This window comes from Crocodylus siamensis, chromosome 8 (assembly GCF_052110815.1).
Source record: "Crocodylus siamensis isolate JL-2025a chromosome 8, ASM5211081v1, whole genome shotgun sequence".
Taxonomy (NCBI): domain Eukaryota; kingdom Metazoa; phylum Chordata; order Crocodylia; family Crocodylidae; genus Crocodylus; species Crocodylus siamensis.
Genome location: NC_143402.1, coordinates 55753998 through 55778725, shown reverse-complemented (window position 1 = coordinate 55778725; position 24728 = coordinate 55753998). Strand labels below are relative to the sequence as shown.

At 60.8% G+C, this 24728-nt stretch overlaps 1 protein-coding gene across 2 annotated transcripts; it reads left to right on the top strand.

Annotated features, from left to right (window-relative positions):
* The first annotated feature begins 994 nt into the window (after positions 1 to 994).
* PKN1 (protein kinase N1) lies at positions 995 to 24630 on the top strand. Of its 2 annotated transcripts, none has more exons than XM_090061504.1 (22): positions 995 to 1540; positions 7143 to 7446; positions 8214 to 8359; positions 9194 to 9323; positions 11099 to 11250; positions 12429 to 12624; positions 15028 to 15237; positions 15670 to 15779; positions 16058 to 16201; positions 16458 to 16533; positions 16615 to 16747; positions 17019 to 17109; positions 17308 to 17381; positions 17935 to 18001; positions 18486 to 18577; positions 19761 to 19937; positions 20324 to 20386; positions 21088 to 21164; positions 22148 to 22290; positions 22622 to 22729; positions 22815 to 22895; positions 23335 to 24630. In XM_090061504.1, the coding sequence occupies exons 1-22, from the start codon at positions 1520 to 1522 to the stop codon at positions 23536 to 23538; spliced, it is 2799 nt and encodes a 932-aa protein (XP_089917630.1). In that variant the 5' UTR covers positions 995 to 1519; the 3' UTR covers positions 23539 to 24630. The 2 variants fall into 2 exon arrangements, with proteins under 2 accessions (XP_089917630.1, XP_089917629.1); XM_090061503.1 differs by lacking the exon at positions 995 to 1540 and adding an exon at positions 4001 to 5762.
* The last annotated feature ends 98 nt before the right edge of the window (positions 24631 to 24728 follow it).

Below are 24728 nucleotides of genomic sequence, written 5' to 3'. Positions count from 1 at the left end.
TGCTGTACAGGCACACCATGCAGGGCAATGGGCTCAGACTGCAGCGGGGGGAGACTGAGGCTGGAGATGAGGAACTTCTCCCGACCAGGGGCTTGGGCCTGGGACCTGGGTTAGAGAAGTGTGGGGGTAAGTCTTGAGAAGAACCCTGGGCTGAGTTAGGCAACATCCGGGCCACCTGGAGCTGAAGGCTAGGCTGGATGGGACCCCCAAAAGCCCCGCTCCCGCTGTCCTGACTTCAGGACTTTGTGCCAGGCTCATCCCAGCTGCCCCTTGGCCAGCTTCAGGGCCAGGGGCTTGGTCTGTTTCACCCTCCCCTCCAACCGGGAACAAAGCCCCTTTGATCTTGCGGCAGCCTCCTCCTCCCGGCTCTGACCTACATCTCAAGGACTCCCTGGATCTGGCAGGGGCTTCTGCGGGGGTGGGGGGCTGGGAGCAGGGAGGCTCCCCCGGCTCGGCCTGGCCCCGATTGCCTGGGAGGAACTAGATCAAGGGCTCAACAGCCTCGGGAGGGGGTGGGGTACTGTCCGGATGCCTGGGGGGTGAGAGAGATCCGGAATCCTGCGGGGGGATGAGAGACAGACCCGGACGCCTGAGTCTCGTGTGTGTGTGCATGTGCCAGAGGCGCGGGGGGTGCCCCTGAGCTCTCCAGGCCCCCTGGGTGGGAGAAGGGGGGTCTTGGCACTGCCCCCCGACCCCCAACACTGCCAGCTGGCATCGGAGCAGCGCCCTTGCTGTAGCCCACTGCTGCTGGGATGGGGGAGTGGTTGGAGGGCAGGACAGTGGGATGCAATGGAAAAAGCAGCAGAGGCGGCGGGGGGCGCTGGGACCCCGGACGCCTGGGTTCCCTCCCGGCTTTGGGAGGCGAGTGGTTGGGGAGGGCCGCCAGGGGTCTCACTCAGTTCCGGGTGGGGGAGGGGGCGGGTGAAAGCCTGGACGCCTGGGTCCTTTTCCCGCTCTGGCAAGGGAGTGGGTGGGGGATGAGGGAAGGGGCTAGAGCGGGGGTGGGGCTGGGAGCCCGGCGGTGATCCCAGCCCTCCCCCGCGGAAGGAGAAGACCTCGGGCCAGAAGAAGCGTCCCCCAGGACCTGGGGGACAAGCGGGGTTAGGCCGTGCCGGGGTGGGGGCGCCGAGCGCCTCCCGCTCCTAATCCCTCTAATCTGTTTCGGAGAGCGCAGATGTGACGCTGGGGGGCAACAGCTGCAGCCCCCCCTTCCCTCCATCTCCCGGCCGGCATCACCCCCGCCCCTCGCAGCTGCAGCTAGCCCTGCTCCCCCCCACGTCACGTGACTGGCCAAGTTAGACCGGGAAGGGAAAGGAGGGGGCAGAAACGCACACACGGACCGGATCGAACGCTGCCTGGACCGGATCGAACGTTGGGACCGGATCGAACGCCAGCACCTTTGCAACGCCCCCCTGCCCCCCCCCGGCCATCCCGGGGCACTGGGCTCGGCTCCCGGCCCAGATCGAGGCGGCGGGGATGCGGTGAGGGTGGGGCGGCGGCCCCCGGCGAGGCAGCGGCCATGGCCGAGGAGTCGGGGCAGGTAACGGTTGGGGGGTTCCTTTTGCCCCCCGTGCACATGTGGGGCAGGCAGGGGGTGGGGGATCCCCTGCCCCCATTGGGGATGGAACCCGCCTGCTTGCAACGGCCCCCCCTTGGAGGCATGGGGGGACCCAGGATCATCCCCCCCAGAGGGCCCCTGCATGGCATGAGGGGGGGCACGCCCTCAGCTTAGCCCTGCCTAGCACACCCCACTGGCATCCAGGGCAGCAGGGTCTCCATGCCTTGCAGGGGTTGTGGGGGCAGGGCAACCCCTATATGATCCTGCCCTGGGGGAGAGGTGAAAAGTCAAAGGGCTCCAGACCCTATTGAGCTGCCCTCCAGCATTCGATGGGTGGGAGGGGGAGCAGGAAGGTAAGAGAAGCCCTGCCCCCATCCCCATAGAGCTCCAATCCTGGAGGGGGGGGGTAGGCTGCTGTGGTCCCTGTAGGTCCCCTGGGATGGGGGTGGGACGATCGTACCCTCCATCCAACTTCTGGCACTGTCTTGAGGGTGCAAGACCTCATGGGGGGGTTCCCCTTTAAGAGAAGGTGATGTAGGGGGTGCCCCTCACCTGCTGCAGGCACGGGGCACAGAGAGAGGCCAAGCTATGGGGCAAATAGGACGCAGGTGTCTGGGGGGGGGGCCTCCCTTCCTCCCCAACCTTCACAGGGCTGTTTTCCACCCCACCATGGGTTCCAGGTGCCTGAGTTGTCAGCAGCCCCCTTGCCCTCCCACTTCTACTCCACCACAGCCCCCCTCCCAGAACCCAGGCATCCTGGGCTCCCTGAGGAGGTTCTCAGTTGCAGATCAATGAGCTATAAAAAGCCCGTGCCTGGGTCATCAGCGTCATCGATCGGGTCTTGGCAGCACCCTCAGCTCCTGCCCCCGCCCCCTGACCCGGGGCATTTCCCCGGCTTCAGGGCATGTCCTGCCCATGCATGTAGTGCTCTGGGGTGGGGGGCAGGGAGGCACATCTAGGGAGCTAGAAACCCAGGAGTTCAGGCTGGGCCAGCTGCAGGTGCCTCCACTGTGGGGGAGGGGCTTTCACTCCACCTGCTGGGATGGATGGACATGGCTGGGGGTGCAGCTCCCGGAAACCTGAGTTCTGTGATGGGCTGAAGGAGGGGCTGCCCCTCCCTGGGACACCTGGGCTCTGTGGTGGGGTGAAGGAGGGGGCCTGGCTCCTGGATACCTGGGTTCTGTAAGGGGCATGAGCTGGTCTGGGAGCGCTTTGCTGTTCTGTACAGCACCTGGTACAGACCCTAGGCTCAGGACTGTGCTTCAGCGCATGTCCTGTCCATGCAAATGTATGCAAATAGATGCCCATCCCCCTGGCACTGCCTGGTGCCTGCAGGCCCTGATGGCACAGCTACTGCAGGCCCTGAGTTTGGGCTGGGGTTGGGGGGCTCTGGATGCCTGGGTTCTGTTGTGGGATGGTTGCAGACCAGCTTTTGGGATGCCTGGAGCGAGAGGAGGGAGGGGCACTAGCTACCCGAAGACTAGGTCCCTGTGGTCCCTCTCCCCCAATGCAAAGCATGCTGGGAGCTGGGGCCAGCCTAAGTAAAGGATTCTGGGAAGGGCAGGTGGAGTGGCTGGTCTGGGGCTTCAGGGTGACATTTCCCTCTGGGGTGCTGGGCCATGGGGCAAGAAGCCTGGAGGGAGATGACTAGGGTGGCACTTACCTCTTCCCCAGTGCCAACCCACCACCTTTTCCTGAGCATGGGGTTGCCCTCTCCCTGCCCCCATCATGCTGGGGAAACTGAGGCACTGAGTAGGCTGGGGTGACAGCAGAGATAGGGCATCTCCTTGCCCACTCAGGCAGGGAACACAGGAGTCCTGGAGGCTGCTTCTTTCTATACCTGAGGGGTTGGGGCAGTGCCAGCCAAACCCACCCCTCCACCTGGCTCTGATGCTCCCACTTTAGGGGAGGGGGATGTACCCAACCTCTGGGGTGGAGCAGCTGCAGGGGGCACTATCCCTGGCACTTAGCCCACCCCAGGCAAGGAACCCAGGTGTCCGGGGAGCTGTTCCCCACCCCCAGCCATGTCCTGCTTAGGAAAACCAGAGTGTCTCCTTGCCCCCTAGGCTGGGAACCCAGGAGTCCTGGAAGCTGTTCTTACCACCCCCACTACCGACTGTGGGCCGGGCCGGGCCAGGCCAGGATCTGGGGGTAGTCCCAGCCAGGGCCCCCCAGCTCAGGAACTGGCCCTTCAAACCCTTCCTAGCCTGATCCCAGCCAGCAAGCTGCCCAGGGGCGGAGGGGGGACACCTTTGGCCCCAAGCTGCCCCTCACAGTGGCCCATGGGGTGGGTTTGACCCCACACAGCCCTAGAGAGGGGGCACACACCCAGGCCGTTAGTCCTGCCCCCATGCCTCAGTTTCCCCTGCTCTCCAGAGGCAAGGCCAGTCCTGCCCTGGGGGCGGGGTAAGGGAGGGGGTGGAGCTAGGGATTAACCCTTCAGCTGCTGGGAATCTCAGGCGGACCTGGGAGTCCAGATGGCTGGGTTGTCACTCTGCTCTGGGAAGGCAGTGGAGGCCTGGCTGGTTTGGGAGGACTCCAGGCACCTGGGTTTTCTCCTTGCTCTGAGAGGGGAGTGGGATTTGTTGGGGTTAGAGCAGAAGGATGGGAGCCCAGATGTCTGGGTTCTCTCCCTCCTTTGGGAGGGCAGTGGCCCTATGGGGGTTGCTCCAGGCCTCATGCCCAGCATCAGGGCAGAATACAGCTTCCTGGGCTGATTTCCCCACCCCCCCATGTCCAGCCAGGCCCAGGCTGGGAGGAGGCAGGCAACAGGAAGGGACTGGTGCCCCCCCCCCCTCCAATCAGCAGGACAAAGGGGTTTTCATCAACCCGCCAACAATGAGCCTTGGAGCCAACCAAGCTCTGGGTGCCACGGCCAGACCCAGCTGGGGGTGGGGGGGTGCAGCAGGGCACCCTGGGGCCCCTTCCCCTCCCAGAGCCACTCTGGGGGGCAGAGCCTGGGGTAGGTCATGGGGTGGAGTCAAGGGGTATGGGGGGGCACCATCACCAAAGTGAGCCTGGGCAGCCCATGGAGACTCTGCTTCCTGCCACCCCCTCCCTATCTGGGTTCCATGGTGGGGCGGAGCGAGGGGGAAACTGAAGCATGGGGCCTTGGAGAGGCACTGGACAGATTCCCCCCCCCATGCCGGGATTGGGGTTGCCAGGCACTGCCCCCCACTGAGATGAACCTAGGAGTCCAACTACATGTGCCCCTGACCTGAGGTACTTTCCTTTGTCTCCAAGGCAACTGCTGCCTACCCCACTCCAGCTCCGGTGCTATCCACAGAGGAAGGAAAAAGGAAGGTCCTGCCCCCCACATCCTGGTGCCCAGCCCTGCTGATGGGTATAGGTGTAGGGGCAAGGGCCCTGATTATTTACCCTGCCAAAGTAGCTGAGGGTCCCTGGCCCAGTCTTGAGATTCAGCTGGCTCTGCAGTGGGACACTGGGGCTGGGTGTAACAGGGCCTCTCACTTGTGCTAGGATGCAGCTCTCAGGACATTGGGAGCTATATATAATGGGGACCCTCTTTGGCACTAAGATGCAGCTGGGTCTGGGTTGGGACACTGAGAGTTGTGTAATGGGGATCCTTAATGCTGCTGAGATTAGGCTGGCTCTGGGGTGGGACATTAGAGCTGGATATAGCAGGGGCATTCACTAGTGCTGGGATGCGCCTTGCTCTGGGGTCAAAGTCAGGACTGGATATAGCAGGGACGCTCACTGGTACTGAGCTGCGACTGGCTCAAGTGGGTGCTGGGGCTGGGTATAACAGGGACCCTCTATGCTGGGATGCAGCTGGCTCTGGAGTGGGGGTCTGCACTTCTGATGAGGTCATTCCAGGCCCTGGTCCTGTGCCATGGGGGTGAGGGGTCCCCGTTAACCCTTTGGGAGCTGGGCCTGACAGTGTGTGGGATGGGGTAGGGAGGCTGGAGCCCCTTAACCTCTTGGCAGCTGGATTGTGGGCTGGGCCCTATTAACCCCTCGGTGGCTGGACTGGCAGTGGGGGCTGGGTGTCACAGCAAGTTGCTCTGTGCACACGGCGGGAAGGGGAAGTGGTTTTTAGTGACATGCAGGCTGCGGGGGAAGGGACGGGGTTCAGTTCTAGTGGCAGGAAGCCCTGGGGCGTGGAGCAGACGGCCAGTGGGCCAGGACTGGGGCTGGGATGTCCTTCTCCGACCCGGACACGGGATCTGAGCACGATGCTGAGGTACCGGTGTGAGTGTGGGGGGCAGCTCCTCCCCAGCTACAGCCACATCCAGGGCCAGGGAGTGGTGGAGAGGAAGCCACTGCCCCCTCCTCCAACTCTGCCCTGCATTGTGGCCCTGGGGAGGCAAGATTGAGGGCACCAGTCTGCTGCCCCCAGTAGCTCCCCTCTTCTGCTACCTGCCATGTCTTGAGGGGGGCATTGCCAATTCTAAAGAGGCTTCTGGGGATATGGGAAGACTGGCAGGCGGGAAAACAACCTGGGCTGGGTCTGGGTGTCCTGGTATGTGTCTGCTTCTGGGGTAGAACATGTTGGCAGCTGAATACAACAGACCCTTGCGTGGCTGTCTCTAGGGTAGGGGCTGGGCTGGGGAAAGATATGGGGTAAAACCAGACACTAGGGGAACTGCCAGGGTGGGACATATCAGGAAGTCAGGGCCTTTCCGGGGCTTAGTTTCAGCAGATCAGGTGTCATTTGTGCTGCAGCTTGGGGTGAAGGAGCCAGGCCTCATTGTCCCAGGTGCTGTCCAGACCCCCCAGGCTAGGATCAGGGGGCTCTGGGCACTGTACAGTCCCCCAGGCTGGGATCAGGATGATCTGGGTGCTATACAGGCCACCCAGGCTGAGATCCTCTCAGTATCTCCAAACAAAGCTTGTTTTCCCTTGCCCCCAGCAAATGGGGAAACCAAGACACAGTGATCGCAGCCCATGTTCAGTGGGTCAGATCTGTGCCCCCTTTTGCACTAACCTCCCTCCGTCTCTCCCGAACAAGGGGGCAGAGTTGGTGCAGATAGAGCTGGATCTGGGGGCACGGCTGTGACCCCTGCTCTAACCCTCCTGTCCAGGGCTTGATGTGTGTCTGTGTGTTGGGGGCGGGGGGTGTCAGGCCTGTGTCTCTAGTACTAACACAGCCTTTTGCCCCCTCCCAGGGCAGTGCTGGGAGTGGGGGGGGGATGGGCAGGGCTGGTTGCTGGGAGGAATCTCAGGACTCTACCACCCCACTCTGGCTCTACCCCCACTTCCATCTCAGCCCCGGTTGGGTGCTGGGGCTGGGCAGGGATCAGGGCTGGGGGTGGGGGTCTTGGGGCTTTGCTCCCCCTGGTTTGCTTCCCTGGGCCCCACGCCTCTCCTGTGTGGTCCCCTAGGGCAAGGGCCCCAGCTTGATGCTGGTGGCACTGGGGCTGGCAGGGACTGGTTGGTGAGGGTCTCAGGTCTGTGCCCCCAACTCTAGCCTCCCCATGTGCCCCCCAGGGTGAGGCCTCAAACTCAGTGCTGGGGGTATTGGGGGGAGGGTCTTAGGGCTTTGCCCCCAGCTCTAAACCCCTCAATCTCCCCCCAGCTCAGTACTGGAGCTTTTGCCCCAGCCCCTCACTTTTCCCCACAGGGCGAGGCCCCCGGCTCGGTGCTGGCAGTGCTGGGGCTGGGGCCTGGGGGGGCTCCGGACCTGGCTGCACCAGGGGTGCAGCAGCGGCTGGACGAGGAGCGGGAGCGCATCCGGCGTGAGATCCGCAAGGAACTGAAGCTAAAGGAGGGGGCAGAGAACCTGCGACGTGCGACCACCGCCCGGCGCCATCAGGCCAGTGTGGATGGGCTGCTTAAGGGCTCAGTCCGGCGCCTCCGCGACCTGCATGAACGCCTGCGCAGCCTCGATGCCCACATCGTGGTCAAGGAGGCGCCTGATGACCCAGGTGGGTGAGGCTCGGGTGTGGGGGCAGAGCTTGGGGCATGGGTGGGTGGGTCTCAAGGCCTGGAGGACCTGGGGGCAAGGCCTGGAGCCCAATAACAAGGTCTTGGGCATTGGGGGTGGGGTTTGGTACCTGGGAGGGGGGCTGGAGCAAAAGGGGGCGGGGCAGCGCGGCACAGAGAATTGGGGCAGGGGGCAGTGTCCGAGGTCATGGCTGACTCAGGTCGGTGCCTGAGCATGGGGTGTATCCAGGCTTCGAGTCCTGGGAGCTGCCTGTACCTCTCAGTAGGGACTGGCTATACTGGGACTCCTCTCTGGGGGTCCCAACACAGAAGTCCCCCCCACCTTCATGCCCCTCCTCCCCAAGAACCTGGGCCTTGCCCCTGACACCCTCCCACATGGTTTCATAACAGGAAGCAGCCGAGAGAATCCGGCCTCCACAGGCAGGAAGTGACGCAGACATTCCCTCAACGGCCAGAAAAACAAAGGCCCAAGATGCAGCTGGCTCTAGGGTGGGGGATTGGGGCTGGGTATAGCAGGGCCCCACAGCTGGTCCTGGGACAGTGTGTTAGGAGCTGGGTAGAACAGGGCCCCTTGGCTGGCATTAAGATGCAGTGAGCTCTGGGGTGGAGCATTGTGGCTGGATATAGCAGGGCCCCTGCCTGGTGCTGAAATGCAGCCAGATCTAGGGTGGGGCATCATGAGCTGGGTATAACAGGGGCTTTGGATGCTGGGCTTCATCCACATGGAGCTGCTCCCCGTCCCCTGCAGATGCCCCGCAGTCTCCTGGCAGCCAGAGCCGCGCAGCTGCAGCCGAGAGCCGCCTGGCCGGGCTGGAGAAGCAGCTCAACATCGAGCTCAAGGTGAAGCAGGGGGCCGAGAACATGATTCAGACCTACGCTAATGGTGCCTCCAAGGTGAGCCTTGCCCCTGTGGCCCTTCCCTATAGCTCCACCCGAGAATATGATTTAGATGTATATCAATGTGTCACCTCCAAGGTGAGCTCCTCCTGGGACCATTGGCCATGCCCCCTCCTGACAGCCTTACTCCCAACCCTGTAATGCTGCCCCACAACATGATTTATGCCAAAGTCAATGGCGGCTCCAAGGTAGGCCCTGCCTCCATGCCGTTAGCCATGCCTATAGCCCTGTAGCTCCTCCTCACAACATGATCCTGTCCCTGGCCACACTCCTGCAGCCCCTCACCCCCCATCCTATGCCCCTCCCCTCCCCGCAAAAGCAAGAGCTAGTCTTAGGCCAACAGAGTCTCCAAGATGAGCTGCCCCCAGGTCTCTGACACTGCCCCCAAGCCCACCCAGGACATGGCCCAGACCTATGCTAAGGCTGCCTCCAAGGCAAGCCCCTCCCCCAGCCTTTAGTCATGCCCCCAGCTCTGAGGTGAGCCCTGCCCAACAACCCTGGGTTACATCCCCCCCCAGCCAGGAAGGACATCCTGGAGGGGCTTTGACACCAGTGGACCCCCTATCCCCCCAAGCCTCCTGTGTAGACCTGGGAAAGAGGGCAGCGGCTTGTGGGGGAGGGGGGCAATTGCTGGTGGCTGCATCTGAGCCATGCCAAACTTGTGACACCCCCCCTGCCCCCCAAAACTCATGGGGGAAGGAGGTGTGGGGGGCATAAGGGCCTGTCTGGGGCAGGGTCCTGCAGTGCCAGAGAGTGAAGGTCCCTGGGGGGGCTGGGCTCAGGTAGCACCCCTTCACCTCCCTCCTTTGCCCCTGCCCCCCACCCACCCAGGACCGGAAGCTGCTGCAGACGGCTCAGCAGATGCTCCAGGACAGCAAGACCAAGATTGACATCATCCGCATGCAGATGCGCAAGGCGCTGCAGGCTGGAGCTGTTCCCCCGGACCCTGATGACCCCACAGGTGGGTGGGTGGGGAGGGAGGGATGCCCCCATGGGCCAGGCCCCACGCCTAAGACCTCAGGTGCTGCCCACACTCCCCGGGCCTTTTGTATCCACGGCCAAATTAGTCAAATTAATTCCAGATCCAAGAGTCCAGAACCATAAGTGGCCCTACTACCGGCAAACGTCCTCCACCTGCACCTGGAGCTTCAAATGTTTCCAAAATCTTTGGCAGACATCCTACTTGTGTGCCCAAGCCCAGAAGTTTGGATGCCCTCATGTTTTGCTTGCCCTTAGCCATAAGGCCCTCGGAGCAAGCAAGGGAGGGAAGGAGGCAGAGATTTATTTTTTTTTATTTAAAGAATTTTTTTGTGTTCCAAGCCAAATCAGCCAAGTCAAGTCCAAATCTGAGAGTCAGTCCAGAACTATAAGTGGCTTTAAAACCAGCAAACATCCTCCACCCCCACCAGGGGCTTCAGATATTTTAAAAGTCTTAAAGCAGGCATCCTATGTGCAGGCTTGGGGTTTGGATCCCCCCCAAATTTTGCTTGTCTTCAGCCATATGGCTGCAGAAGCAAGCTAGGGAGAAGCCTCCCATTTCCATAAAGTACACCTTGGTGGGTACTAAACCACACCAGAAGAACAGTTATCCCTGGGTACACTTAAGGAAAACTGCCTTCATGGACCCAGATATATGGCGTTTCCCCTGCCAGATGTCCCTGTGGTCCAGGCGCCACCCACCAACAGTACAGACCCCACCCACACTTCCAAAGCCCTGCTCCTGACCCCATCAACCCCACAGTGAGGGTGGGATGCAGGGGTAGCAGCCCAGGTCCTGCCCATATCACTCAGGCCCTACCCCTGTCTCCCTCAACCCTACAGATAGGGTGGAGAGGGCAGCTGGGAGGGATGCCTGAATGGCCCAGGCCCTGCCTCCAGCACCTGAGATCTCACAGGTGGGGTGGGAGGGACACCCCCATCTCTCAAGTCCTGACCTCAAATCATGACAACCTCATAGGTTGGGGGGGCAGGATGTGACACTTCCATTTCTTGGGTATGACACCCCCAGTGCCCCCAACATCCATCTCCCTGTGGAAGTAGCTACAGTACCCCACCTCAGAGGCAGCTGCATACCCAGCCCCCAGTGGGCCCCATCCCAGAGGCAGCTGCACTGGGAGAGGATTCCCAGGTGCAGGTCCATTGCCCGAGAAGGGTTGGGCACTGGGGATTCTGGCCAGCCAGATCGATATGGCAGGGAGCCCAGACAGGAGGGCGGGGAGACTCCATCCATTGATTCCCTAGCAGCTGGCACCACCTGTGTCCCAGACCCATTAACACATGGACACAGAACCCAGGTGTTCAGGACAGACACAGACATACACCTCATGTCTCTGGGTCATCTGTGTATGTGTACACATGCCACACCCATGTGGTTGGGGTGTGTCAGCATGTGTATGTGTGTGTGCATGACTGCACTATTACCTTGCTCTGGGGGTGGGGAGTGCGTGTGTATGTGGCCCTTGCCCCCCCACTAGCTCCAGCCGCACCCCCATATATTGGGGCTGATGTGGGGTGGTGTTTCCAGCAGGGGCTGAGCTGTAATGGATCTGACAGGCTGTGTGTGCCTGGCAGGCCTAGGGAGGCTGAGCTATGGCTCTGATGGGATCTCTGTGTCCTGCAGGCCCGGGCCCAGGGGGTGTCCATGTGCCCAGAGCTGTGGCCCTGAGGGGGGCGTGTCCTGGCAGGTCTGGGGGGAGGGTGCCCTGCGTTCTGACGAGGTGTCCATGTGTCTGGCAGGCGCGGGGGAGCTGAGCTGTGCAGAGCTCCGGGTGGAGGAGCTGTGGCACCACTTTCGTGTGGAGCTGGCTGTGGCCGAGGGTGCTAAGAATGCTCTGCGCTTGCTTGGCTCTGGCTCCAGCAAGGTGCAGGACCGGCGTGCCACTAACGAGGTATGATGCCTCTTCACCCCACTTCCATAGTTTAGTCTCAACTCTCACCCCACACCTATAGCCATGGAGGCACCATGGCCCTCATGCCTCCCCCCATATCTCCCACTGCCAGTGTGGTATGGTCTCCCCCCACTGGCATGGTACAGCCCCCCACAGCCAACCTGGTACCCTAACAGCCTCCCCACCACTGCTGACATGGTACAGTCCCTCACGCTCACAAACACAGGGCTGTGGTATAGTCCCCACCCACGACCAGCCTGGTACTGTTGTTCTCCCCCTGCACTCTCGTGGTACAACCTCCACTTCTTCCCATGGCCATCAAGGTATCGCAGCCCCTGCACCACATGCCCTGATGTCAGTATGGCCACTGAGGTACCATGGCTCCCACCCCACCGTGGTACAGTGCCCTCCCACAAACCACAGAGGTATGGCCCCCAATGCCCTTCCACTGCCAGCATGATACAGTCCCCCTGCACCTGTCACCCACACTGCCAGTGTCCCCCCAGCTCCACTGCTATGGTATGGTTCCCCCCCACCATGTACACTGCCATGGTACAACCCCCCCCTTCCCTTCTTACCCACTGTCAGTGTGGGGTGCTCCCCCAGCTCTCCACTGCTGTGCTATGGCCCCATATATACCTGTCCTACCACCTAGGAGGCATGCCCCCCCATCCCTGTGCCATGGTACAATCTATCCTTCCCACCACCAATGAGGTACATTCCCCCTGCCCTTCACTGCTGTGGTACAGTCCTCCTCTCCTCACTTTCAAGGCATGGTGTCCCGTCCCCCACCCCATCACCACTGGCCCCTTCTCCCTGGGGGGTGGGGGGCAGGGCGTCAGGTATGGGGGTTCTGGATGGTGGAGGAGGTTGGGGGTGGAATATTAGGCGACTGGGGTTGTCAAAGATGGGTATCAGCATGGGGGTCGGGTATGTGGAGGGTTGGGGTATTGGGGTGTGCAGGTGGGGCAGTGGGGGGTCAGGAATGGGGTATTAGGGGGTGGGATCCCAGGGGCATGGGGGGGTCTGGCTGTGGATCAGGGTGTGGGGGTGTATCTGGGAGCAGGGGGGTTGGGTTGGGTTGGGGTATGGGGGTCAGGAGCTGGGATGTTAGGATCCAAGGGCGGGTTGGGGTATGGGGATGCCCATCTCACTCCCCTACCTTCTTCCTGTGCCAGGCCCAGGCAAAGTTGACGGAGTCGAGCCAGAAGTTGGATGTGCTGCGCCTGGCGCTGGAGTCTGGCATCGCGGCCCTACCAGATGGGCACCCCAAAGCCTGCCTGGTGCGGGAGGAGCTGGCTCTGGGTGCCCGCCAGAGCCCCCCCAGCCCCCACCCACTCTACAGCACTCTCTGCAAGCCAGCCCCGCTCACAGGTACCCCCCTCACCTCACTCCCCCACGACATGCTGCCTCCCATCACCAAAAGCATCCGGGAGTGTCTCCTAACTAAAAGGGAGGCGCACACCCAATGGAAGGGAGGGGCCATCACCACGGAAGGACTATACTGCGGTTGCTCAGGGATGCAGGGGGGCGGTCAGGGATGCCAAGGCAGAGGTGGAACTGGGACTAGCTTCCTGGATCAAGGACAACAAGAAGTCCGTTTTTAAATACATAGGGGGCAAAAAGAAGGTACCGGGTAACATGAAGCCCCTGCAAGACACGCTAGGAAATTTGGTCGTCACACCAGACGACAAAGCTAACCTATTTAACGATCTCTTTGCCTCCATTTTCCTGAGCAGGGACCAGAACAGCCACCCCTGCCCCCAGACTCCCCTCAGGCCCCAGGAGAGGTGCACCTAGGCCAAGGATTAGTGAGGATCTAGTTAGGGAACTTCTGGAGGGAATGGATGTATTTAAATCAGCTGGTCCTGACGATCTCCACCCCAGAGTGCTGAGGGAATTGGCTGAGGTCATTGTGGGACCCCTAGCACGGCTATACAAGCACTCGTGGTGCTCTGGTGTGGTGTCAGAGGACTGGAAGAGGGCCAGTGTGGTTCCCATCTTCAAAAAAGGGAGGCAGGAAGACCCAGGAAACTATAGGCCAGTTAGTCTTACCTCGATCCTGGGTAAGGTTTTTGAGAGAATTATTCTGGCGCATGTCCACAAGGGGCCAGCAGGAGAGGTTATGCTTAGGGGCAACCAACATGGGTTCATTAGAGGCAGGTCCTGTCAGACCAACCTGGTGGCCTTCTACGACCAGGTCACCAAATCATTAGATGCAGGGGTAGCAGTGGACATAGTCTTTCTGGACTTTCGGAAGGCCTTTGACACTGTCTCTCACCCTATTCTCATAAGAAACTAGAGGACTGGGGTGTCGACACCTACACAGTCAAATGGGTCGCCAACTGGCTGGAGGGCTGCACCCACAGGGTGGTACTAGACGGATCATTTTCAACCTGGAGGGATGTGGGCAGTGGGGTCCCCCAGGGCTAGGTCCTCAGGCCTGCACTGTTCAACATCTTCATCAGTGACTTGGACGAGGGGATAAAAAGCACCCTGTTCAAATTTGCTGATGACACTAAGATGTGGGGGGATGTGGGCACGCTAGAAGGGAGGAATAGGCTACAATCAGACTTAGACAGGTTACAGGGGTGGGCGGACGAGAACAGGATGGGATTCAACACTGACAAGTGCAAGGTGCTGCACCTGGGGAGGAAGAACCAGCACCATACCTACAGGCTGGGGAACTCCCTTCTCGTCAGTGCAGAGGCAGAAAAGGATCTTGGAGTCATAATTTATGCCAAGATGAACATGGGCCGGCAGTGTGGGGATGCAGTCAGGAAGGCCAGCTGCACCTTGTCGTGCATCCACAGATGCATCTCGAGCAGGTCCAAGGAGGTGATCCTCCCCCTCTATGCAGCACTGGTCAGGCTGCAGTTGGAGTACTGCATCCAGTTCTGGGCGCTGCACTTCAAGAGGGATGTGGAGAACATGGAGAGGGTCCAGAGGAGGCTATGGGACCTGAACCTATTCAGCCTCCACAAGAGAAAGCTGAGTGGGGATCTAGTGGCCTGTTACAAACTAGTCAGAGGGGATTAGCAGGCATTGGGGGAGTCCCTGTTCCCCCGAACACTACCAGGAGTGACCAGGAATAATGGTCACAAGCTGGCAGAGGGTAGATTTAGGCTAGACATCAGTAGGCGCTACTGCACTGTCAGGGCGGCTAGGATCTGGAACCAATTTCCAAGAGAAGTGCTGGCTCCTACCCTGGGGGTCTGTAAGAGGAGGCTAGATGAACACCTTGCTGGAGTTGTTTGACCCCAATACTCTTTCCTGCCATGGCAGGGGGTCGGACTAGATCTGCTCAGGTCCCTTCTGACCTTGCTAACTATGAAACTAAGATGCCCCTCTTACCCCCCCCCATGCGAACTCCACCCCATACACTTGCCTTCTACCCTGCCCTTTCCCCATCCCCCTCACAGGAATAGCCCCTCCGAGGGCAGCACTCAGGTCCCCTGCCCCTCAAGAACAGCCCCCTGGGGCACAGCCCAGCACTAAGAAATGGGGAGTGGGATCTGAGCTTGGGGCCTGCTGAGGAGGCAAACGGAGACACTGAGGGGGCACGTGAGGTGGCCAAACCCACCCATTGTGTGAGACCTGGGAAGGAACATGGGCATCTGGGCTCCCAGACCCCACTCCCCCTCCAGGGCTGGGAGAGAGCCCAGGTATCCCAGCTCCCCCTGCTCTAGCCCTCGCCGCCCTCCCTCTTCACCTCCTAGAACTGGAGAAAACCCAGGTGTCCAGGCTCCCATTGATACCCTCTCCCCCTCATCATAGGGACATTGGCCGTGCGGCTGCTAGGCTGCAACGGGCTGCTGGAGGTGGTGCCAGGGCGGAGCCGGGGTGCCCCACCCTGGCTGCCCTGCCACGGCTCTAGCCCTAGCCCCGGCCCCAGTGCCTCCTTCATGGGCCGCAGCGGGCGTGGGCTCTACAGCCGCACCGGGAGCCTCAGCGGGAGGACACCCCCCAAGGCCGATGACCTCAGCAGTGAGTTGGGGTGGGGAGGGACTGGGGAGAGAACCCAGGCATTTTAGGGGCATCCATGGGGCTGGGGTGGGAGTTGGAGCTGGGGCATGAGAGCTAGGGAGAGAACCCAGGTGTCCTTGGGGTATCCACAAGGCTGCGGTGGAGGGGGAGCTGGGGAGGACACCCATGGGCCTGGGGTCTGATAGGGGGCACCAGAAGAATAGGGTGGGCACTTGGGTGGGGGGGGATGAAAGGGTGTGGGTGGGCACCCAGGACTGACCCCAGCTCCATTCCCAGCCTGGAAGCATGTCTCCCCATGCTGCCTCCTTGCTCGCACCCACGTCCCTGACTGGCCCCACTCCCAAGCCAGGCCCTAGGGGGAGCCCCTGCCCTGGACAGGCCACGGAGGGGTTGGGGGGTGGGGGCTGGGCTGATCCCACACTCCCCCCACAGCCGAGGTGAGCGCAGTGTTGAAGGTGGACAACACTGTGGTGGGGCAGACGGCCTGGAAGCCTGTGGGGCTGGATGCATGGGACCAAACCTTTGCCCTGGAGCTGGAGAGGGTGAGTGGGGAGAAAACCACTCTCACTGCTTGGAGGGGGGTGGGATCTGAGTGCTGCCCTGGGAGCAGCTCTTCCTGTGGGGGATGTGGGCAGGGCAGGACAGGGGGAGGCCAGACCTAAGGTAGTGCACTGCCTTGGCCATTCACTCTTTAACCTAATGATCTTGCTGTGCCATTTCGATCACAAGTCATCTGGTGCAGCTGGGGGTGGCCGATGCTGCTCCTCACACCCAGCAGATGCCTGGGGCCTGGTCTCACCCCTTATCCCCACCCCCTCAGGCCAGGGAGCTGGAGCTGTTGCTGTACTGGCGGGATTACCGCAGCCTCTGTGCCCTAAAGCACCTCAAGCTGGAGGATTTCCTGGATAACCAGCTCCACGAAGTGCACCTTGGCCTGGAGCCCCAGGGCACACTGCTGGCTGAGGTAGGTACCCCACAGGGCTGGGGATGGAGCCAGGTTTTGGGGTGGGGCTCAGGGCTGGGGATGGAGCTAAGGATGTGGGTGTGGGTAGGGCCAGGAGTGGGGCAGAACCAAAGTGGGGGTCTCCCTGCACTGCCCCCTGCCCCCCGCCCCCCCAGTTCTATGGGGAAGCTGGGCTGAATAGAGGGGATCCCTGTTGAGTGGGTGGCCAAACTGACCCCCCCCCCACCTCCCCCTCCCCCTGGTCTCCTGGCTCCAGGTCACCTTCTTCAACCCAGTCATTGAGCGCATCCCCCGGCTGCAGCGCCAGAAGAAGATCTTCTCCAAGCAGCAGGGTATGGGGGGAGGGGGGGGGGGGGCATGCAGGGGCAGGAATGGGAGTTCAGGTCCTGACTTCTGCTCTCTCCCCCTCCCAGGCCGGGCCTTCCTGCGTGCTCGCCAGATGAACATTGACATCGCCACCTGGGTGCGGCTGCTGCGTCGTGTCTTGCCAGCTCCCAGCGCCTCTTACAGCCCCAGTGCCCCACCCCGGCCTGGCCCTGCCCATGGGTAAGCCCAACCCCTTAACCTTTGCCCTGGGTTAGCACCTCCATAGGCCCTGCCCCTGGCCCGTGGTGGGGTGGTGCTCGTTCTCTGTCCCACACCAGGGTGGGAGGTTCAGGGCAGTAACCCCAAAACCTAGCCCCCTCCTCCGCTTTTCCACACCCACCCCAGCCCAGGGAACATCCCTGTTCCACCCTCCCCAGGACCCTTGGCTCCCCCGAGATGGGGAGGACTTGGGGGTGACCCCTGATCTGATCTGCAACCTCTGCTGCCCCAGGGACATTGCCATCGAGAAGCTGAGCCTGGACAGTAACAAACCCCCAGCACTGCCTTGTGATCAGGTGGATAGAGAGGAGGCCCTGGTACCGGTAAGACCCCCAGCCCCAACCTGGACCTGGCTGGGGTGGGGGTGGGGAGAGGTGTCCTGGAGCCCCATATAGATGGGCCTAGGGTTGGGGAGGGGACATGGTGTCATGCTCCGCCTATAACCAACCAAGTGGAGTGGGGGAGGACATGGCTTTGTGTGTGACACCCCCACCACACACATACACACATGCTCCCCCCAGACCCAGCGTACAAGAGAAGATGAGAAGACATCTGCAGAAGATGCCCCACGGCCAAGGAGCGGCAGCCTGCGCAGGTGAGGACCCCCCGGACTTCCCCCCCACCCCAGTACTTGGGTCCCTCCAGATCCCCCAGACATCTGGGACCCCCTGCTGGAGTCTTCTGGACACGCAGGACCATCCAACCCTGCCTGGACTACCCCCCAGACTCTTGGGACCTTCTGCCCTTAATCCTTCCCCAGTACACTCACCTTTGCACCTCCTACTTCTCTCAGTGACCCCTCAATTCCACTGTACACCCTCAAGATGTAGCCCATCTATCCCTAGTGCCCCCTCATGTCCTGGTCCAGACCCCTGGGGAAACCTAGATAAGTACAGTACAGCAGGGCACAGGATGCTCTGGTACCTAGTGTGGTGCCCCTGCCCCTAACTGGGTTGGCAAGGGGCCAGGCCTCCCCCAACCCAAGATCCTGGGGGTTGGCGAGAGCTCAGGGCAGTGTTGGGAAGTTGGGGCTGAGGCTGAAGTGGTCCGGTGCTGGGAGCTGGAGGGGCACAGAGGCTGGGGAGGGTCTGAGCAGGGCCCCCTGCTGGGGGCACCAGGGCTCAGGTTGACCTGGTCTCTGCTCCCAGGAAGACACCACTGACCCTGGATGACTTCAAGTTCCTGGCTGTGCTGGGCCGCGGGCACTTTGGCAAGGTAAGCTCCATGCCTCCTAGAGCTGGGTGGGAACCCAGGTGTCCAGGCTTCTGTCTCCTCTCGCTTCTTTGTGGTAGTGTCCAGAGGAACCCAGGTGTCCTGGCTTTTCTCTGGGACATTATGCTGAGAACCCAGGCACCTTGTCTTCTGGGCCCATGTAACCCAGGTGGCCCACACAGGAGTTGAGATATGACACAAGCCCAGGCATTCTGGCTCCCCAGTAGGTGGGGAAACCAGGTGTCCTTGCTTATGGGTGCATGGAATCCAGGTATATCCTGGCTTTCTGGTCTGCAGGGAGCCCCTGGTTGGTGGGGAATCCTGGCTCCTGGATGGGGAACCCAGGTGTCCTGTCTCCTGAGTGGATCAGTATGTAGGGAACTCAAATGTATCCTGCCTTCCGGGTGGTCCAACACACAGAGAACCCAGGCATCCTGGCCCCCGGATCTGCGGGGAACCCAGGCATCCTGACCCATGCCCACTGCAGGTGCTGCTGTCGGAGTGCATGCACACAGGGCAGCTCTACGCCGTCAAGGCACTGAAGAAGGGTGATATCGTGGCCAGGGACGAGGTGGAGAGGTGGGTATCCTGCCCCCACCCCCTTTGGCCACTGTGGCCTAGAGCTTGTGCTGAGCCAGTGTGCCTAGCCCCTCACTGACCTGTGTGTGTCTGCATGGAACGGGAGGTTGTGCGTACTTGGCTGGTCTTGCTTACTGTGTGTGCACAGGTATGTCCTCATGTCACTGTGGGTCATAGCATGTGCACAAGCATGTGTGTGCAGGCACGTGATGACTTGTCTCCATTCCGAAGTGTGTGCCTCAGGGTCAGGTTCTGTTACTGAGTGTGTGAGAGTGTGCAGCCATGAGTCAATGTCCCTAGGTGTGTGAGGCCGTGTGAACGTCTGCCAGCTGATGCTCATCTGTGCAAATGCACATGCATGTGCCTCTATGAGGAAGCGGTGTGCCAGCTAGTGGGCTGGTCTGCCTCACCATGTGTGCACAACTGCATACATCAGGGTGTGTGCCATCAGTCATTGTGTGCACTTAAGTATGTGAGTGCATCTGCATGATAGACCTTGGCACGGTGGGGGGTGCACATTCAGCTAGCGTGCACCACAGAGTGTGTAAATGCATACTTAGGTGTGTTCATGGTAGGTGCTGTCAATGCACCAGGGGAGTTGTGCATGCTTAGGTTGGCATGGGAACAGGCCCTTGCCTGTGTGTATGCACACATGTGCACAGGCCTGTCTTACACCTGTCTGGCCAGCACCACTTCGCATGTATCCAGGGAATGTGTGTTCAGAGGGGGAGTGTGTAAGGATCAGGATATATGCTGGGTGGAGGGCACCAGTGTGTGTGTGTGTGTGTGTGTGTGCGTGTTTATGTGTGCAGGCATGCACAAACTCACATAGGCTTGTAACTGCTGCATGTGCACATGTCTATGTCAATGCGTGTATCTGTGGCTGAGTTGTCTGTGCCCCATCCTGCCCAAGGCCCCATCCCTTGGCTGATACCCTGCCCCTGCCTGATGGAGCACAGGCCCTGACACCCCTACTGAAGCCCCTCCCCTTCTTGGAGGCTCCTTCCCCATGGCACCCCACCCTGAGGCCCTGCTCCCTTAGTGAGGTCTGGCCCATCCTCCATTGTGCCCAGCCTCCTTGCAGATGCCCCTCTCCCATAGTACCCAACCCTGAGGCCTGCCCTCTTGGTGCCCTTTCCCTGGGCTGAGGCCACACCCCCTGGCTGAAGCCCCACCCCCACAGCCTGCTGTGCGAGAAGCGGATCTTGGAAGCAGCGACAGGGGCGCGCCACCCCTTCCTGGTGAACTTGGCCGCCTGCTTCCAGACGCCAGCACATGTCTGCTTCGTCATGGAGTATGCACCCGGCGGCGACTTGATGATGCACATCCACACCGATGTCTTCACTGAGCCCCGTGCCACGTGAGTGTCCCTTTCCCAAGCCGTGAGAGGACCCAGTTATCCAAACTTCTGGAGGGGAGAAGGGTGTCTGGGCCCCTGAAGCCACAGTTAGGACCCAGGCATCTGGGCCTCTGGAGGGGAGAAGAGGACCCAAATGTCTGGACCTGCTGCTCTCACCCGCAGCCCCCACTCAGCCTTCAATCCCTGCATCCCAGACACCCCCTCCCCTCCTGGAGCAGGAAAAGAACCCAGGTATCCAGGTGTCCGAGCCCCTGCTCCGCTCTCCCAGGCCTCCCCCACCTTCCTGCAGCAAGGAAAGAACCCAGGCGTCCAGCCCTACCCTGGGCCCTGGTTAGGGCTGGGATGGGGGGGTCTCTTGAGTCCTGACTGGCTTCCCCTGCCCCCAGGTTTTATGCTGCGTGCGTTGTCCTGGGGCTGCAGTTCCTGCATGACCACAAGGTTGTTTACAGGTGAGAGGCCCCTGGCACCCCTGTGGACCTCCCCAAACCCCCTGCACCCTCCATGCCACCCCAACTACCAACCCCCTTCACAACCTCCCATGCCACCTGGACACTCCCTTACCCCCTAATGCCATGTTCCTCCAGTACCCCTTGGCCCCACTTTGCTCCCAGAACCACCTCTGTCCCCCAGACCCCCAGCGCTGCCCTCAGAATGCCTCTGCCTCCCCCGCCCCAAGATCCCCAGAGCCTTCTGGGCACTTCTGGAACCTCCAGAACCTGCTGAGCCCCCCGACATCCGCCAGTACCCCCAGAACCGCCCCCAGCGCCCCTTAGACTCTCCCCCAACCCCTGCATCACTCAGACTTATGCTGAGTTACCCCAGAGCCTGCAGTGTCCTCCATCACCCTCCCCTGGGGATGCTTCTGACACCCATAGCACCTTCCCTGCACAGGCTCCCTGACCAGCCCTTTGTCGCCCTCTAACCATTAGACTCTACTCCCCTCCCAAATCTGGGATAGAACCCAGGTGTCCAGGCTCCCAGCCACCTCTGCTCCAAGTCAGCAGCCCCCGCTCCCCTCCCAGAGCTGGAGAGAGCCCTGGTGTCCAGGCCCATGCCCCCTCAGGCAGAGCCTTTGCTCAGCCCCTGAGCAACACCCTTTGCGCTGATCTGCACCCCCTTGCCTACATCCCCTCATTTGTGTGCCCCACAGGGACCTAAAGCTGGATAACCTGCTACTGGATGCTGAGGGCTTCGTCAAGATTGCTGACTTTGGGCTCTGCAAGGAAGGTGGGTGTTGGGGGTGGAGGGAATGCAGTCCTCTGGGGTGGGCCAGGGCAGCAGGGTGTAACAGGGACCCCTCACTTGGCAGAAATGCAGCCAGGTCTGGGGTGAGACAGGCTAGTTGGGTATAACAGGGATCCCTCACCCATCCCCAAGATACAGCCAGCCCTAGGGGGAAACAGGGCAGGTAGATAGAGCCAGGGACTCAGATCCTAGGGTCAGAAGGGACCTCAGCAAATCATCGAGTCTGACCCCTGCCTAGGCTGGAAAGAGTGCTGGGGTCAGATGACCCCAGCCAGGTGCTTGTCCAGTCTCCTCTTAAAGACCCCCAGGGGAGGGGAGAGCACCACCTCCCTTGGAAGCCCATTCCAGATTCTAGTGACCCTTACCATAAAGAAGTTCTTCCTGATGTCTAACCTGAATCTGCTCTCTGTCAGTTTGTGGCCATTATTTCTAGTTACTCCAAGGGGTGCCCTGGTAAACAGAGTATCTCCTATCCCTTGCTGTCCCTCCCTGATGAATCTGTAGACAGCCACGAGATCCCCTCTCAGCTTTCTCTTGCAGAAGCTGAAGAAATACGGGTCCCTCAAACTCTCCTCTGTAGGGTCTTACCTGCAGGCCCCTTACCATACAAGTGGCCCTCCTCTGGACCCTCTCAAGGTTATCCACATCCCTCTTGAAGTGCGGTGCCCGAAACTGGACACAGTACTCCAGTTGTAGTCTCACCAGTGCTGCATAGAGGGGAACCATCACCTCCCTGGACTTGTTTGTGATGCACCTACTAATGCATGATAAAGTGTGGTTAACTTTACTGATTACTTCATCAGATTGACCACTCATGTTCATCTTGGAGTCAGCTATAACTCTGAGATCCCTTTCAGCCCCAGGATGCAGCCAGCTCTAGGGAAGAACAGGGTAGCTGGGTATCATAGGGATGGGATGCCTCGCCACTAACCACATGCTGCCCTTTCCGCCCCCCCTACCCCCAGGCATGGGCTATGGGGACCGGACAAGCACGTTCTGCGGGACCCCGGAGTTCCTGGCACCCGAGGTGCTGACGGACACGTCCTACACACGGGCTGTAGATTGGTGGGGGCTGGGAGTCCTCATCTACGAGATGCTGGTGGGCGAGGTCAGTGTGGGTTGCGGACCGTTATGGGGAGATCTGGGGGGCAGGTGATGGGGGTGGGATTGGGGGGGGCTTCTGGGATAGGATGGGGGCGTCACAGGGGTTCTTTATGGATTTATAGAGCGGGGGGTACAGTTGTGGGGGATCCAGAGAAGAGGGGTTTGGGGGCAGGTTGGGGGATTTAGGGATCCATTATGGGGATCTGGAGCAGGGGATGGGATGGGGAGCAGCTGGAGCAGGGAGAGTACAAGATGGGGTGGGGCAGTTGGGGGGTATGGGGACTGCTCTTACCCCCTGACCTATGACCTCTGCTTCCTGATCTGTACCCCTGCAGTCACCGTTCCCTGGAGATGATGAGGAGGAGGTTTTTGACAGCATTGTGAATGATGAGGTCCGCTACCCGCGCTTCCTGTCTACCGAGGCCATCGGCCTCATGCGCCGGGTGAGCTGGGGCCTGGGGTCAGGGGCTGGGGGACTCTAGAGTGAGGGCTGCGTGGCAGGCAGTGACCATTCCCCCTGCCCCCCAGCTCCTGCGCAGAAACCCTGAGAGGCGCCTGGGCTCCAGCGAGCGTGATGCTGAGGACATCAAGAAGCAGCCGTTCTTCAGGGTACGTGTGGCCTGCCGCCTCAGACCCCCAACACCCCCATGCCCCTCTCACAGCTGGCTTCTAGGGGCACCACAGACAGCCCCCTGCTGGACGCCCCTGCCTGTAGCACAGTGCCTGCTGGTGGCTGTGGAGGGCTTCACAGCTAGGCACAGCATCCCCTTCTGAACGCCCCACCCCACTGGTTGCCTGGTGTCCCTGGCCCCACCCCAGGGCCTGTGATCACTGCCCCCTGGTAGCCCGAAACTCTATTGCAGCTAGCATAGCCGAGCCCAGCTCCTCCCCACCCCCACCCCTGCTGCCTGGAGCACAGCACCCCCTAGTGGCACCCTGGGGCTTCACAGTTGGCACTAGCAAGCCTAGTGCCCCAACTGAGGCTGGTGGTGGGATGCCACAGTGCTGGGACCATCCACCCTGAGCACATGCATTTATCTCCCTGCAGAGCATGGACTGGGAGGCCCTGCTGGGGCGCCGCCTGCCCCCACCTTTCGTGCCAACCATCCAGGGCCGCGCCGACATTAGCAACTTTGATGAGGAGTTCACGGCTGAGGCACCCACACTCACACCCCCCCGCGAGCCACGGCCCCTTGGGCCCGGTGACCAGGCCATCTTCCATGACTTTGACTATGTCTCTGATGCCTGCTAATCCTAGCAAGGGGAAGAGCCTGGGCCTGGGGGGAGGAGCTGGACTGCAGCCCCCCACCAACCCACTCCTCCCCTGCCCTGAGTTGTGGGGGAAGCCCAGCACTGAAGAGGGGGGCAGGTAAGAGGCTCTGGTAGGAGGACAGGCTCTCCCAGACCCTCCCCTCCATTAGGGGGGTGTTAGAGACTCCGCTATGGGAGGAGGGTTGTAGGGGCCAGGAGCCCAGATGTCTGGGTTCCTTTCTTGGCTCTGCTGCTGCTTTGCTGTGGGAGTGTGGGCTTATGCCTCAGTTTCTCCCATGTGCCCTTTGGGGGAGGGGCGGGGGCAGGATGGACCCTCCTCCCCACATAGAGAGATGTTCACCCACCCCACACAGGCTTTGGAAAAGCCTTTAGAGCCCTGCAGACTTCAGCTGGGAGAGGAAAGGCAGCTTCTGCATCGGGGTTGAGAGCCTTGACACCTGCATTGTGTCTTCTGTTGCAAAAAGTACATTGAGGCCTTGTGAACTGGTGGCAGGGTGGAGGCTGGATGCCCAAACCCATGGACAGGGCTGTCCCTAGGATGTGTGAAGCAGGGTGACCTCCCCAGGCCTCATGCTTTGGGGGGCCCTGCACACAGTGCTGTACAGGCCCTGTCATGGCCACCATGCACCACTGCTGCCAAGTGCTGCTGGCTCTGCTCTGGCCACTTGCCAGCCCCCTGCCCCCACCGGGCCCTGCACAGGTTGATATGCCCCTGGCACTGCACACCCCTAAGGACAGCTCTGCCAGTGGGTGCTTGTTCCAGTCCCAGCTCAGTTTCCATACTGGGAGCTGAGCAAACCTGAGTCCTGCCCCCATCATTAGGGACCAGAGTTTAGCGGTCAGCCAAAAGGGAAGAGGGCTTATTATAGCAGCCCTGGCACCACTGTATAAGGGGGTGGCTCTGGGCATTCAGCAGCACTCCACAGCCTCCAGAAGGAGCCCCACTCCATGTATAGCACCTCCTAGGGGCTGCCTGGAGGGGTCTGTGCCCCTAGTACCGCCCCACCCCAATGCTCAGGTGTGTTTGAAACAATTTGCAACCAATAAACTCAGCCCAGGACTTTCCACTCTGGCCCTTGTGTTTAGTGACTGACAAACTGGACTGATTTCTCCTCCCCTCAAGGGAAAGCAGTAGCTGGGGCGGGGGCATGGTTCTACAATCCTGCCTTG